Below are 16129 nucleotides of genomic sequence, written 5' to 3' on the forward strand. Positions count from 1 at the left end.
AGGGAGGAGGAAGTAGCTTGGCACTCATGCCAACTGATCTTCACTATTTGTACAGGATCTAACTTCAAAAACATCAGCTGTGCCAGATCTTTTATTATCCATAACATGCATCTGTCCACACCAACTGCATCAGAGACCACCAACTTGTCTCATATACCACATCAAACAAAAGACCAGCTTAACAGTTGAGTGCTATTTAGAATACAAAGTATGTATTCTTTCCCCAGAACACAGACGTTTCAGCCTATTTTTCAAAGTTATTTAGAAAATATTAAGACATTTATAAATAAATCGAAGCCAAGGCATTCAATACACTAGTTTCTACAGTGATTGTTTTGAAAGCCAAAATTTTGTTTAACTAGTAAATCTACTTTCAACGGCTTGATCTATAATGGATTTAGTGGAACCTGCATTTTTATTGCTGTTCTCCTTTAAAAGTTTCACACTTCTAATAATAAATGTCACATTGTACCTGAAAAGTGACTATGGTATAGGCATCCCTCTGTTATTATGGAAGAAATAAGGTACGCTGGAAGTCTTCAAGGCAAGTGACACACATTTTAATAGTATGCATGAAGTGTATGAAAATATACATTGTAAGATTTTAAAATTAGTTTTTTTAAAGAAACAGCAAAATAGTCATGAGATAGACATCAATAAATACTTCCACACGTGCAAAAGCTGGCTCGCAGGATCTCACATTAGTAAGAAAACACAGAAAAACATGTTTTGAAATTCCAGTGGTCTGTTTTCTAGCCTCTGCTTTTCTTTAAAATAACCTGCAAAAAGAAAAAAGTATATTTATAACTGCTTTTATTACTACAATCCGGGCTGCAGTAAGAAATCCAGAATGCTAGGCTGATCAGACCAAAGCTTCACCTAGCCAAACAATCCGCTTCCAGGAGTATAGCCACCAAGGATAAAAGACTAGGGAAAAGGTTAGAAACAAAGCACATAGAAAAATGCAGTATCAGAAAGTTTGGTGGGTTTTGTTTGTTGGGTTTTTTTGTTTGTTTTTTTTTTTTAATAGGAACATTCATAATCAAGAACTCTGTAAAAGAAAAGGCTTATTTTAAAAATGAAATGCTGAGAAATACCAATAACACTTCCAAGCTCTCAGCATATTCCTTGAAGCTCTTACCCTGTTAGGCCTAGACAAAAAGAAAAAAATAAGGTTTGCGATCATATGGCTACTACGCTCAATTTTTGTTTGTAATGCCTTATTTCTTTCTATATCAAGAGTGCCCAGACCCTTGGAAGGACATTTTTTGGTTTGGAGTTTAAGTTGAAAAATGAACTTCAAAGCCCAAGTGGGACCATTTAAGTGTTAACGTTATTAAAATACAGGCAATTTTTCCTTTCTTCTCATCTTAAAAAAAAAATTAATAATAAATGGAGCACAAAAATGTTCAAATAATGTTAAGATTGCAGTTAAAAAGAAATCACAAATGCAATTCCAACTGTAACATTCACTTGGCTACCCTACACATCCTGTATATATTTCTGTTACTATAGTAATACAAAGTATCAAACTAAACACTTCACCAGAGGGAAAAAAAAAAAAAAAAAAAAAAAAGAAGATAAACAGAATCCAGGGGACCCAAATATCAGATAACACTGTTTTGTTCTTCCAGTTTGCCCAGCAGTAAATAGGTGGCTGAACAGACAACAAATTAAAGACCGAGTTCCTTCATGAAACCTAAAGCAGATACATCCTAGCGAGTGAAATGAGCTACGGAATACGAAGGATTTCAGTCATACTTTGGCACTACTCAAATCCCTTCTAGAGAAAGCTGCATAGTAGCTTCCTCTTTCTCTTCTTTTGCATGTACACAAAACTTACCATGCTCTGTAATTCAAAGGGTTCCTCCTTCACAGATATTCATAGAGCAATTTTTTGTTACGCTTAACTACCCATATAACAACCCACAGTTTAATACTCGCTTAGTCCTTCGCTTGCCGAACACATCACACGAAGTATCTCTTCAAGTACCATCCACACAATGCTGCAAGAAACCACTTCAAACATCTTTCAGACTAAGCAGGTAAGAACTGAAGGTGTAATGTATTTGAACCTCTTTGAACTATTTCTCACTTGTTCCGTAAAGCTTCATCTATGTTACTGGAGTTAAAACAGAATGTTTCCTTGATATAGTACCATCTGAACTCCAACTTTGGAATTTGCTCCTATTCCCTGGGCTTTCAGGATGCCTGCTGGTAGACTACTGTGTAGACTTACCCACATAATGAAACTATGAACTTAAACATGGAATAATCAAAAATAGGGCTATATTTATTAGGGCAAGGAGAGTTAATTTGATGTCTTGGTAATTGTGAACTATGCCAACAATGGATTAAAGAACATTAAGTCTCTGCAGGTTTTGGACTATAAATCCAAACACATAAACACTAACACAGAAAACTTTTGCATATGCTTTTGTAATACATTTTTACATTAAACAAAAAAAAGAAAAATATTACAAATGCTTTATTACCTTTGCTGCAGCTATAGTGTGCTCAGGTTTAATTATTTTACTTCTGTTCTCAAAAGCCTTTGTCCTGGCTTCTTCTGCTAGCCGATGGAGAAACAGCAAGAAGCTCAAGTGTACCTTTAAAAGAGGGAAAAAAAAAAAATTATCAAGAAGGGTTCAAACTGCTTGAGTTTTTTTTAAAAAAAGTTCATTGTTTGAGACAGAGGATTCACATATCAGACTGCTTCCAAATTCCTGAAAGGTGTTCTCAGGAAAATGAAGTACTACTCAGTTCAAGTCCCAATAAATTCCCAAGACATTCCTTACTGCAAGACTCCGGTAAATAAAGTTTAAATTTGGTATACTTGAATAGTTGAAGTGCTCTAGAAATGATCATACAAACAACAACTGATCTAACAGAAGTCAAATCTGATTTTTATTAGTATTTTTATAACAAAATATAAATATCATAGAATAAGATGAAGCCTTTTTTGCTTACTAGTTAGTATAGTCAGTTTTCAGTCACTACAATGGCCAGACTTTTAACGAACAGCAAATTTATTCCTGCCTTATCAGCAAATGGACCACAGACAAGTTCAAGGACTTCTGCCCCTTTCCAGTGTAAAGAAGCACTAACATTAATTTCTCCAGAACAAAAAATTCTCCACTGTCAGCAGGCTCCATCCATTTTTTTCCCAGTTCATTGCTTACTTAACCTTTTTACATGAAAAGAACTGATAGGGCAGTATTCTGTTCAATACAGAATGCTACACTGCTAGTACAGAGGCAGCAAAAATTTCAGCAGGCAAGGAACTGCTCTAACGTGGACTAAGAACTGCCAGCCAAAAGCACCCCTGTGCAATAAGTGACCTGTAATACAAATTTTTAGCATTATACAAACATTATGTGAACTGTTCTAACAGTCCAACCTGAAAACTGGTAATTGCACCTTTTGTAAATTAAACTTTCAAACAATATTAACTTTGCTATGTGAAGTGTACAAAAATACATTTTCAATCAAGAGTGCATAAAAATAATTCTGAAATATATGAAAACTGTATTTATATAAATTTATATACTTATTCTGCCATACCTCATCTGCAAAGCCTAGAAATATATAATAAGTAACAAGTTAGAGTGTATAGGAAATACTTTGGCAGTGGGTTTGCAGCACAAAGAATCTGTTAGAGGACAGGCATTTCACTGTCCATATGACAAGCAATTTAGGGTGGTTTTTTTTAATCTCCTGAATTAAATGAAGCCAGCATGCTATAGATAAATTTACATAATATTTGGCATCATTTGGGAGCATCTACAACACAAAAAGCAGATGTTCTTGCAGATTTATTTAGGCAAAATATCAAAGCTATTTTTAAACTACTCTTTAGTTACACAGAAATAATCTCCGACAGAATCAAGCAGTGGCACTAAAATAGTGTTCAACATTAGAACGCTCATTATTAGACTTATCAACATGGAGGTTAGGTTTCTGGAAAAAACTTGGGGGAGAAAAGGGACATGGAACAAAAGCTTCCATACTTGCAAGTCCTCCTGCTGAGAATCCTAAAGGCAAAAGTATTAATTTTAAGACTGCCTTTAGGAAACACGTCTTCTCTCAGAATCACTGTACCTTTATCTTGCTATTTTCAAAGCGAATCGCTGCATGTGGAGAAGTTTCCCCTGCTATAGATTTAAAAATAGTCACATAACTAAGATCAGAACGTTCCACAATAAAGCACACATGTTAATAAATATTCCAGATTATTCAAGGCAATTGAGAGAGGCTAATGAAAGGCAGAATGACTGAATAGCATGAACAGCAGTTACTGACAAGTACCTAAGTGATACTGTATTTGTTTAAAGACATTGCTTTACTATGTATTATTGTCCATCTACATAAAATTTAAAAAGTTTTGAACTACATGTGAAAACTACCTTACACAACAGAATGCTTATTTCCCATAAAAAAAAGATTGCAAAGTTTTAAAAATGTATGTAAAAACTCACAACACTGCTTGCACAGCAGGTCCCACACACCTGTTCAACAGAACTAATGAATAGCAGGGACAAGCACTGTAATTTTTTTTGCTGCCATAACTTTAGAACAATTCTTTAGACTGATATTTTGCCTTCAGTCATCATTCTGTGCTGGTAACCAAGAAAAAAGGTGTCATTCAGTGCAATACTTCAAGCTTTTCCTGCAATGTAAATATAAACCTGCCCTTACAGAATAAAACAAGCAGCTGAGCTCTTGCTTTTCTTCTGTAATTTCAAGCAAGAGCAAAGTCTGCAGCTTTTTCTTCTCAGGCCGTTGAGGAGGAGGGAACAGCTGAACTTCAGTACTAAAATCTTTACCTCTTATTTTCAAAAAGGTAACTAACTGAGTTCTAATAGCATAGGGAAAACCTTAAAAGCTATTCCTATCTCTTCACTCAAAAATATTATCACACTCCTTCAAAAAATCAGCTTCTTGATAAATTTTGATGAAATTTGTTAGCTACGCTGTGCACAGAGAAAGATAACGCTTAAGAAACAGGTTCTGACAAAGCTTCAAATTGCAAAGAGATTTGATTGAAAGAATCTGAAAACCGAAGAAGAAACATTCAAGTATTTAATAAAATTGTCTGAATTCTTATGTCTCTCAGACTTGTTAGTAACGATGACATAGATAACACTGATTTATTGAGGAAAAATAATCACTGAAGGCCAGGAAAAGGAAAACAATCAGATTAAGTCATAAACTAGGTAGGAAGACCTCCTCATTAGACTGGTTAAGCACCACAGCAGATTCAAACACAGAGCATGGATCATTCAGGAAGACAACCCAGAAACCAAACTAGTCGATTCTCTATTCCCCCACAGAAGACACAAGCACTTTACTCAAAATGTATATGGTTTTGTCATGTTAAGATAGCTACTGTATCAATTTCTAGAGTATGCCATCACTCTTACAAGGTTTGTAGGGAATAACAGACACACTAAAAAAAACACTCCCAAAACTTACTACTTGTCTAACTACAGAACTAAACTTTCCCCTCACCCTTTTTTTTTTTTTTTAAATAAAGCAAAACTGCAGCTGTGTTAGTTATTTATTCATAGAAATAAAGAGCTAAAGAGCTTTTAGCCACATGCTTATTTGAAGAATATATTGGGCAATCCCCACCCCTGGGCATTCCTGTTTAAAGGTAAAATAAAATAGCCAAGCCTCCTAACATAAAAGGCCATTTAATTTTACATCACCTGAAGAGATAATCCATGCTTCCACCACATTATTAAAATTCATTCTTATCTCATCCTTTGTGTTAGAATGAGTATTTGCATAGCTATATTTTAAGCTAGGTCAGATTGTTGTTGTTTGTTAGTTTCAGTCAATTCAATTCACTGATTGTCTTTGCAATCCACAGGATGCTGGTGCCAGGACAAAGAAGAGATGGGAACCAATGCCCAAGATCTGGATGGATGTCCCACTTACCCCTTTTCAGACAGCTACACTACCTTGAAGCCTAATTAACATGACCATGGAAACACAGACCAACTGTTACTAACGTCTACAAAAGATGTTATTAGTGATTATGTAAGTTTGATTGGTTGACAATAAATGACACTGAGTAAGCTTTGAGTAGGTGTGAGCACAAGCAGCAAGGGGCCAGGTCTTTAGTCCATAAAATACTCCAAAGATAGCGAAAGAAGTAGGAAAAGATCATATTTTTATTAGACCAATTAGAAAAATATGTACAGCTTACATTCAAATGTAAATCCCTTCATAATTAGCATATTCATTTCATTTATCTTTTTTTCAATTTTGTATATCTACATTTAGCCTCATATACCCAGACACCAACCTTCAAGATGCTGCAAGACAACTTTTATACACGTAAGAAATACAGACTTACAATTCAAGTCAGGTACCATACTAGTATACAGCATGCATTAATGTTCTGAGAATCACACACATTTGTAAACAAGAGGGCATGACAGTTCAGCAAGTCAAGCCTATGAACACACTTCAAAGAATACTTTTTATGCACAGATACTTTTTTTTTTTTTTTAACACAGCAGCTACCACAAGATCTCTTGAGGTCAGGTATTCTTGCTGTACTCAAGTAATTTCTTGGTGAGACAAACCCTTCCTGTGCCACAAATCCCTTATTGCAGGTCAGAAGGAATCCAAATTGGTTGACCTGTTGTCTGAAACTTGTTTTGATGTGGTTCTGTTATGTCTAAACCTTTATGACAGGTGTTTTAAAGCAATGAACAGGATCTCAACACCTTATTCTCATTAGATAACTAACAAGACTTGTCATTCCTTAGTTTTGGGCAGATTACTTAGATGTCCTTCTACAAAAGTAGGATCGATTATTCAAGATGACTTAATGGTTTAGCAACTCGTTGATCACAATTAAGTTGATTGATATCCGCACACCCGACCTGCCCTACATAAACAACAAACGTTACAGCCACGTAAACCAAATTCCCATTTCTCAGCCCGTTTACATAGAACTCTTCGAAGAGCAGCGTGTACATATAATGACACAATATTTATGCATCAGCCTGTCCCTGAATCCCCAAATTCGGTCAGAAATCTACAATACAGCAGGCAGAAAGCTGCAGCCACTATTTACTAACGTTTTATTAGGCTAACCCGCCCTCCATCTCCCCACAGATTTTGCGCCCCTCTGCCCGTAGGTCACCGCAGAAACACCCTGAGCAGTAACGTGACATCCCATTACACACAGCAACTACAAAGCGCTCCAGCACGCACAATCCACCGGCCCGCGTCTTTCAAGCAATAAAACGTTTCGAAACTAAATGTCCCCACTTAGGGACACCTGTCCCTAAGCAGCCAACTGCCCCCCCCCCCCCCCCCGCCCTGCGCTACCACCCCCAGGCTCCCCGGGAGAGCGCGGATGGAGCTGAAGGACTCGGCCCTCGGGCTCCCCACACGGCCGGAGCGGCCAGGGACCGCGGCCAGCCTCCGCCTGCCTCGCCGGTCAGGGGCCGGGGGCAGCGCCGAGGGGCGGAACGGCCCGCATCTCCAGGCCGCCCCCGCGGCGCCCGCCCCTCTCCTTCCTCACCAGCAGGTCGGTGTTAGCCGCCAGGCGTAACTGAGGCTTGTGCTTCTTGATGATTTTCCGCAAAGTAGAGCGGGGCGCCGTGCGCTTCATCCTTCCTCCTCCTCCTCCTCCTCCCGCCGCTGCCACGAAGGGGCCCAACGGCTCCCGCCCGCCCGCCGCCGCCGTTCAAATCCGCCGCCCTGGCGCAGGCGCGCGCCCGCCGTGACGTACTTCCCAACGGCCGCCCCCGAGGAGGGCGGCGGTGGCGGGGGCCGGGACCGGGAGAGGGGCCCGCTGCCTCCCTCCCGCCTGCGGCGTGCGAGCGGCAATCGAAATCGTAGTAATCCGGGGAGACCCTCCTGCCCTCTCGGCGCACCCCGCAGTGGCCCGGCCGCTCGGGGCAGAGGCGCCGTCTCACCTGCGCTTGCGGCTCGGCGCCTCCGTGCCCGGCGCCCCAGCCCGCGGCGCTGCCGGGCCCCTGGGGCGCGCTCGGCCTGGCCCTCGTCCGGCCGCCGGTGAGGGGCGGGGGCTGTGGCGCCCGACTGCAGCGATCGCCGGGGCGAGGGCCGCGGTGCCGCGGCGGGGGCAGCGGGCGCGGGACGGGAGGAGCCCGCCGGGCGGGTGCCAGATGGACGCTGCGACAGCCGTTCCTTCGCGGTCCGCTGTGTGTCACACCGCTTCCCCCGTAAGCTCGCTGAGACTTGGGTTTAGCACTAGCTTTAGCAAGCTGATCAAACCTCCGCCCAGGCCTTTTTTAATCAGCGGGAAAGAAAATGGACGCGGCGGTTCCCCGAGTGCCTTTACCTGGTCTTCAAATCTGGCTGCTGCCAGGTGCAGAGGTTTCCCGAAAGGGAGGGAACATGGCACCGGTGCAGTGCCACCTGAGCAAGCCCTAGGCCAAGACCTGTGGATTTTCAGTTGGCAGTCATCTCTTGAAGTGTGATAGGATTTATTTGCTGCAGAAGCAGAGGGAGCTGTACAACACACTTTTTCTCTCCTTCGTTGCCTTGCGTGACCTTGCTGGGAGATGTGACACCAAATGGGCTAGTCTGGGCCGACGGCAGGACCAGGAGCCTAATCAGCACCGCAAAGCACACTAAAATGAGCCCAGAGTGACAGTTATGTTCTGCACATAAATCCGCATAAAATACTGCGTTAGTACAAGCATGGCATTGCCTTAATGGTACACAGAAACACACTCGTTCTGAAATCCGCCACCACTTTGAAGTGTCATCCTTTCTCTAGTGTCTGTCCCTACACTTCTATTTTGGCTGACGGATGCTGCTGACTGAAATACAGGTTTCCCCACAGAGGGGCCCCTGTAGCTTGGCATTCTCAGTGTATTTGGACTGTGTGTACTTAGTTGGAGAAGGGGTCAGGATTTCATACTGAGGTATGGGGTTTTTCGGCATATTTATTAGGGTTTTTGTTTTCTTTGGCGTACGGAATGTTTGCAAATTTAAATGTTAATAAGATAAATATATTGTCTTAACATACTCAAAATTATAAGCACCCAGATGTGAATCAGTTTTACTGAAGTATGTTCTTAAATTGGTATGATTTGGTATTTTAGTGAATTTTGCGATATGCACAAAATGTAGTCCAAATAGAAGTATGATATCTGACAGCACAAGAGAATTTAAGATTTGCCAGTTCTTCATGCTCTGTCAGATATTTGAAAACCATGCTTTGTTCTTTCAGCTTTGACTGTCACTAGCCATTAATCATCAACAGTGATGCAGATCTTAAAATCAGAGTTTTAATATTTTTTCTGTGAAGGGATAAGCACACTAAAATATGGGGGGGGGGCGGGTTCTGCAGTTTAATAATAATCACTGTTAATAGTTCAGCAGCACTGCTGGAAGTAAACATTTGTTTTTTCAGTTACCTAGATGGCTATGACTCGGGAGCTACATAGGGTCACATAGTGTAATGCTTTTAATACACACATAGAAACTTGCATTGGGTTCAGCCATAATTCAGTGTGTCAAGAGATTCAGATCTACAGCTGGGATAAATCAGTAACACCACTGGACCTAACTTGAGCTGAGAATCAGGCCTTGCGATCTCAGACTCCGGGAAAATGGTATGGGCAAGCATTTTATAAACTGTGTAAGTTGCAAAAGTGCCTCCACTATAGGTCTAAAACTTAAAATACATCATACAAATTTGAAACTGTGCAGCAATGTGCATAAAATGACAGATACTGTGACTCAAGACTAGTAACTATATATATTTAGTAATGCACTTGCTAGATAGACAATGACTGAATCAAAATCTATCGTTAAATAAAAATTATTAGACTTTTGTTTGTTCTGATAGTTTTATATTTCTAGTAGACTATTCTTTGGGTTTAGCTACAGAAAATAATAATTGAAAGTGCTGTCTCAAATCTACTTATTTACCAGATTTCCTTTTCTCTGATGTTTGGAAAAATTTATGGCATCAGCTACTGCAAGCAATTGGTAACAGAGGTCCAATGTAAAAATGTTAAATTATAGGTTCTGATTTACTGAGCAAACATGAACTTCAATAGCTAAAATTTCTCATTGAATATATATGTTAATCTCTTTATCAGTAAATATTTCTGTAAATATGATTTTTGAATAGTTTAATACAGGAATATTGTAGAACAAGAAAAAATTATATCACTGTACATTATACATTACAATGGACAATTTTAACTAAACTAAATCACAATGTTTAAATTATTTGATTTATATTAACACATGAATTAATGATTACATTACAGTGAATCATAGAAAACTGCAAATTCACATTGTTTCTGATTTTGAACATGACTTTTTTGTCTCTCTGATAGAATCCATAATGTTCTGTTATAGTGCTATTATGCAATGTCATTTAAATAGCTAAAAGAATAATGTGAAATGTATTTTAAATTAATTTTTGAAAAGTTGAAATTGTTAATTTTGTCATGCTCATGCAGCATTACAAAAAAGGCAGTTCTGTGCCTTATAGCCACATTTTCATGTTTCGCCTCTTCAAAAGCTGCAGTTTTCTGCATTTTCTATTTTCTATTTTATATCTGCATTATCCATTTTCTGCAAGCAGTTACCTTATTTTCAAATAGTGTTTCAAGAATTTTCCATTTTTAATGTTTTAACTTGCAGGTTTTAATCATGCATTAGTTCATTTTGTGAACTGGATGTGTTTTCGTGGCTTCAGCTGCAGCACAGCATCTTCCCAGTTTTCCAGCAATACTGAACTGTGTCTTGGAACTAAATAAATCATCTGGTACTGACGATAAGAGCTAGGAAAATTCTGCTATTAAAATGTCACCATCCAGCTCTAACTTCTTCAGGAAAACAAACCACCTTTGCAGTGATTTTGAATAAAAGCAACTTCATTGACATTGTTTTGTCACTTTTACTTCCAGATTATGTGGGTTTCTTGAAAACAGTTCCATACATTTTAGTTACTAAAAAGAGGCCAAGCTTGAGGCCATCACTGCTGAACTGCAAACCAGTAAACATTTTGTCCTCCGTTTCTGTAAGGAAAGAGATTAAATTAAAGACTATTTTGTCCACTCCTCTAATACACTGTAAATTAAAACAAGGCTAGTATTTGGAAATTAAGTTAAAAAGCAGTGTTTCCTTTCTGACCTGAAACTTTTATAAACCCCTCTTAATTTGTTGAATTGGGTCTCCCAGCTTGTCCTTTGTAACTATTAGTTTAATTGTTTTGTTTGTAGATTTTGACATTATCCTCAGTCAGACTCTTCATAAATTCTTCACCAATTCATAATTTTAGAGCCAACCTTCCCAAAGAACATTGAAGAATTCCATTTCAAATGTGTGGTATCTTGAAATTAATAGATTTATAGATTTTATAGATTCTTACTAAGCCAGAGGTCCCTCAGTTTTTTCTCTAGTGAGGTAGACTGTTAAATACTTTCTGGTGCTAATCCAGTTTCAGTGGTTGATGAAAGACATTGAAACTTATCCTGGATATGAATGTCAAAGCCTAAAATCTTTTGATGTTTTCTTCAGTGATGAAAAGATATCTTTAAAACAGAACATAACAATTCAGCAAAAGTAAACTCTTCTATAATATAGTTGATAGGCTTGATCATAGTGGTTGGAGTACATAGACTGACTCTCCTGTTACATCTGTATATTCTTTCTGTTTTATATAGGGTAATTCAGGTGTGGTTGAGTACTTTTGTAAAGAAACGGGAAAAGAGAGAATACAAAGGAGGAAACTGTATATTTCCCTCTCCTCCATGGAACTTAAGCAAATCTCTTGCTTGAAAAAGAAGGTGGAAATGGCAATTTTAACAAGAAACTTTCCTCCTGTGGCTGTTGCTATTAATATAATGGCAGTAATTTTATTGCAATAGTAAATACTAGAAGCTCAAAGATTTGTTTGGCATTCACCTTTTATTTTCATGAAGAAAAGAAGGAAGTCTGTAGGATCAATTGTTTTTAAAATTTATTTATTTATTTACTTACTTAGCTCTGTTTCTATCTGTTTTCAGGCCCAGTGTTGAACAGTGAAAAATAAGAAAGGCAAAACACCATAAACTGTATTTGAAATTCAGACTATTCACTGAATTTAGGGTTTACAATTTAAGTTTCAGTCTTGTTTTTGTAAAAGAGAAAAGGCATATAAATCACAGCTCAGCTGTCACTTTTACCTTCAGAGGTATTCCTCATGCACTTGGCATGCCATCAACTAAAAGTGTGTCAGTTTCACTGCCTTTGAACTAATTTAATGCAGGATCAGGTTGATATATATGTCCAATACCTAATTATGTAACAGAAAATTGTTTATTTTTGGTGTTTCCAATGAAATCCATAAAGATGAAAAAATAACACCAAAAATAAGTACTTCAGATCACTACTTCCTCTGCGTTCATGTAACTTTTCCCAGTACTTTTTTAGATTTTTACATTGTTTACATTTTACTCTCGGATCTGATACACCCATTTCATGCCAGTCGTATTTCTTCTCCCAAATTCCAGAAGGAACGGTGTTATCCTCTGCAGAGGTCATCTTTCCATGACTAGCTACAAGCCAGAAGGATCTTCTGGCACCTCTACTCTGATCAGCTAATCCAGACCTGCCAAAAGGACCACGTTCTCTGAGAAACTTCTACAAACCTACACGATACTCTGAAAAATAACTGTTGTCTGCCATCCAAAAAAATATGTTTTATGCAGATGTATTACAAACAGAGAAGAAAGGAGATCACAAAGCTTAATGACATTCCCTGGGATCTTCACTGAAAACTGGTCTGATTAGCATAAAATATTTAGTAGTAATGGGCATCAATGGAGAATTCAAGCAAAGATTAATAAAGAATACGTATTACCCAACTGCCAACTTTTTAATCACATTTATCAGGAAGAGTAGATCATAAGTGTTGACCACAAGAAGGCCTGAGAGTAATGGTTTTTCTCCGCTTTGTTTTTCACATGAAGGGCAACACCACCTTTTAGCCCCCCCCCTAGAAGAGACATTAGCTTTCGCCTTCCACAAGGACCACATTTTTTCCCCATTGACTTCTCCTTCAGTCAGAAATAAACCCTTAGAAGTCTGATATGCAACAGTGTGTCCCCTACCTCTTCACTGATTTCCTTCAGGTTATGTCAACTCTGAAATGCCAAATGATGTGCTACAGAATGGCCTGCTTAGCTGTGCATCTTTCCACCAGTTTTCTGGCCGTGGCTGCAGAGGAAGATGGGTGATACCAATTTGAGGTGTCAACATCTGTAGCAAAAAAATTAGCCTCTTGCTGGTGTTCTGATTGTCAGTAATCCTCAGCTCTCCTAAAGTAGTTGAGGAAGCAGTCTTGAAGCTGCTGTAAATGAAAAACCCACTTCTTGCCTGGTACTGCCTGAATGCCCTGTGAATGTACTAAAACAAAGGGGCATATATGCATATTTGTTAACATTAATGCTAATTAGACAATGGATCACATACATATCTCAGATCAAAAACATAAATACAGTTTATTTGGGTTTTATTAATAAACAGCAGGTGATAACCAGCGGGATGCCTATCTGCCAGCTGATTTACCGTGATGCCCCTGATGATGGGTTACAGCCAACAGAATGCAAAGAGGACCAGTAAAGTGGCAGAGAGGTTGTGTTTCAGATGAGGTGAATTGATTGCTGGTTACTTAAATCTCACTTCATGTGACAGAAGCCAAGCCATAACAGTATTGTTATATGGGAACATGGCAGAAAAAAGAAGAATAGCAGCAAAAGTGGAGCAAGAATTCAAATACTGACTTTCAGGTGTGTGGAATACACCTATAATACAGTTGGAGTGGTCTTGAGTGCACAAAGTTGCCATGTATTCTGCCATCAAGAAGACAGAAAGGGCAAAATTAAGTAATTTCTATTCTTTATTTTACCATTATAGCCAGCAAGGAAGTTAAAAAAAAGATTCAGATAAAATATGAATAATTCAGAATAGGCTGTAGTTAGAATATATTTTTTCCATGCAGGTGTCCAGAAGTGAAGAAGGTTTCACAACTGCCAAAGGGAACATGCAAGCACCTGAGAATGAAGTAGTATAATTTATGCCAGTTTACCACAAATGGTTCCTCAGTGATCCACCTTTCTTTAGCAAGCAGACATAAAATTATTGGCCCTCAAAATTATTTTAAGAAATTAATGATCTAACACAAGTTGTCGAGATTGGGATGCATGGAGTTCAACTATACTTTTCTGGGGAAAAAAAAGTGTTTGAAAATGTTAATGTCAGTTTGTATTAGTAAAGAATAAACACTCTGGAGAACAACAGAATTACTTTTTAGTTTCCATCATTACAGAAACAGTTGCATTCCTTTTGAGTGCACAGAAATCTTCCTGAATTGACTATGTCATGCTTTTTTCAAATTTGCAAACACCTTTTTAAAACAACAATAATAAGCAAAATGTAAAACCGTCTGAATATTCCAGATTATATTGAGAATCAGTAGCTTTCTGAAGGTACCTAAAAGGAAAAGGTAAATTTTAAAAAATTGCTGCTGCTGTAGCATAGATGAACAAAAAATACTTCTTTGGAGAAAATCACGAAGTATAGGAATTACTAAATCCTTTTCCTTTCAGTTAGTTAACTGCAAATTTTATTCTTAGGAATGTAGGTGTGGGGTTTTTTTAATATCTTGCTATATAATGTGTAGAAAGGTTTCAGATATTAATTACCCATTGAGCTAAAATATCTCTTACTAGCTTAGAATCATTTTGCCTTCTGGGGACAATAACATTTGCAGTTTCAAATCTGAGTAAATGGAAGTGGTAGTTTACAGAGTGAAAGACAGTGTATGTACTTCTTTCAATGTAAAACAACACCACTAAGTATTGCTTAAATAAATATAACTTTGACCACAATTTTGTAAATAAACAACTGCTGATACAATCTTTTGCCTTTCCTACAGAACAAACACACTTTCTTCAAACAGTGCTTGACAAAGAAAAATAGCGAGGGTGTAATGCTTCAGGTTAATAAAACTAAAAGAGCAGCTGTAGCCGCAGCCTTGCATGGAAGCAAGACGCTGCTCTCTGCTGTAAGAAACTGCATTGGAGCCTTAACATAAGAATAACCATATTGTCTGTGGAGAAGAGAAGCCGTATCAAGTTTTCTTCATCGCCCCCAAACTGCTATTTAAGCCTATTGTTAAAACAGAAATGTACGTGGAAGCACAGTAGCTAGTAGAACTAGTTTAAGAAGTGGAGGTGCCACTCTGTGTTTCTAGACACAGGGAGGCTACCTGCCTGAGCTTGCATAGTGTAACTTGAGTACCACAAAGGTAAGAAAAAGGTATTATATGTTAAGCTGCAAGTCACCCCTCTTGCATCAGCACAAATGCAATTGTAAACTAACCCATAAAAACACAGAGTGAGTCATAACACAAATGCAAGATTTTTTGGTTAGTGCATACTATAACGTTAGCTGGCACACTTGGAAAACAAGTCCACTCTGAGGTCACCTTTATCCCAGGTATTGCAGATAGGCAGTTTGTATTTATACTACCTAGCCTGAGTATTAGCAAATGTTAGGCTTGGTGTTTCAGTGTACAGTGATGTTCTTCATAGTAGGTAAGGTTGCTGTGAAGTTTTTTAAGTACCTTTGCCTGGGTATGGGCTGTGGCTTCTTTATATCACCAGCGATGCACCAACATCCAGATGTACTATGGAACAGTTCCATTAGAGCAGGTCAATAGCCTCAAACATCTGCTTGTTACCATCCTGACTGATGGCACTTCATCCCTCTACAAACCAGCTACTAGTGCTGCCATTAAAGAAGGTAGAGGGAAACATAAAATTGCTGTTGAGAAGCAGCTCTTTGCCTAAAAAGGTGGCAGGTGTGTGCTTTTTGAGATTTTATTTTTTTTTTAAAATGGTAGTACACTGATATTGAATGCTGCCCTGCCTTTCAGAGCAAAAAAAATATGCTTATGCTTGACATCAGGACTTTTTTCCCCAGCATGTTTTTCAAACTAGTCTTAAGATATTTGCTGTTTTGGAAGATTTGTTTGCATCTCTCTAGCATTCTTCCCCCTTTTATCTGATGATGTAGTGATATCACTAGATCTACTTTCATGGGCAAAGTGTCCTGGAAAAGAGCCATC

The 16129-nt window shown here is 38.5% G+C and overlaps 1 protein-coding gene and 1 long non-coding RNA gene across 2 annotated transcripts; one reads left to right on the top strand and one right to left on the bottom strand.

Annotated features, from left to right (window-relative positions):
- Positions 1-544: 544 nt before the first annotated feature.
- CENPW (centromere protein W) lies at positions 545-7742 on the bottom strand. The gene is made up of 3 exons (XM_080389989.1): positions 7547-7742; positions 2496-2609; positions 545-779 (listed from the first exon to the last, which is right to left on the bottom strand). Exons 1-3 carry the CDS (start codon positions 7634-7636, stop codon positions 753-755), a joined length of 231 nt encoding a protein of 76 aa, XP_080246115.1. The 5' UTR covers positions 7637-7742; the 3' UTR covers positions 545-752.
- Positions 7743-7937: 195 nt separating this feature from the next.
- LOC308064846 lies at positions 7938-10898 on the top strand. The gene is made up of 2 exons (XR_013928566.1): positions 7938-8918; positions 10657-10898. It is a non-coding gene; the product is annotated as an uncharacterized lncRNA (long non-coding RNA).
- The last annotated feature ends 5231 nt before the right edge of the window (positions 10899-16129 follow it).

The sequence above is a fragment of the Falco punctatus genome (assembly GCF_963210335.1).
Source record: "Falco punctatus genome assembly, chromosome: 5".
Taxonomy (NCBI): domain Eukaryota; kingdom Metazoa; phylum Chordata; class Aves; order Falconiformes; family Falconidae; genus Falco; species Falco punctatus.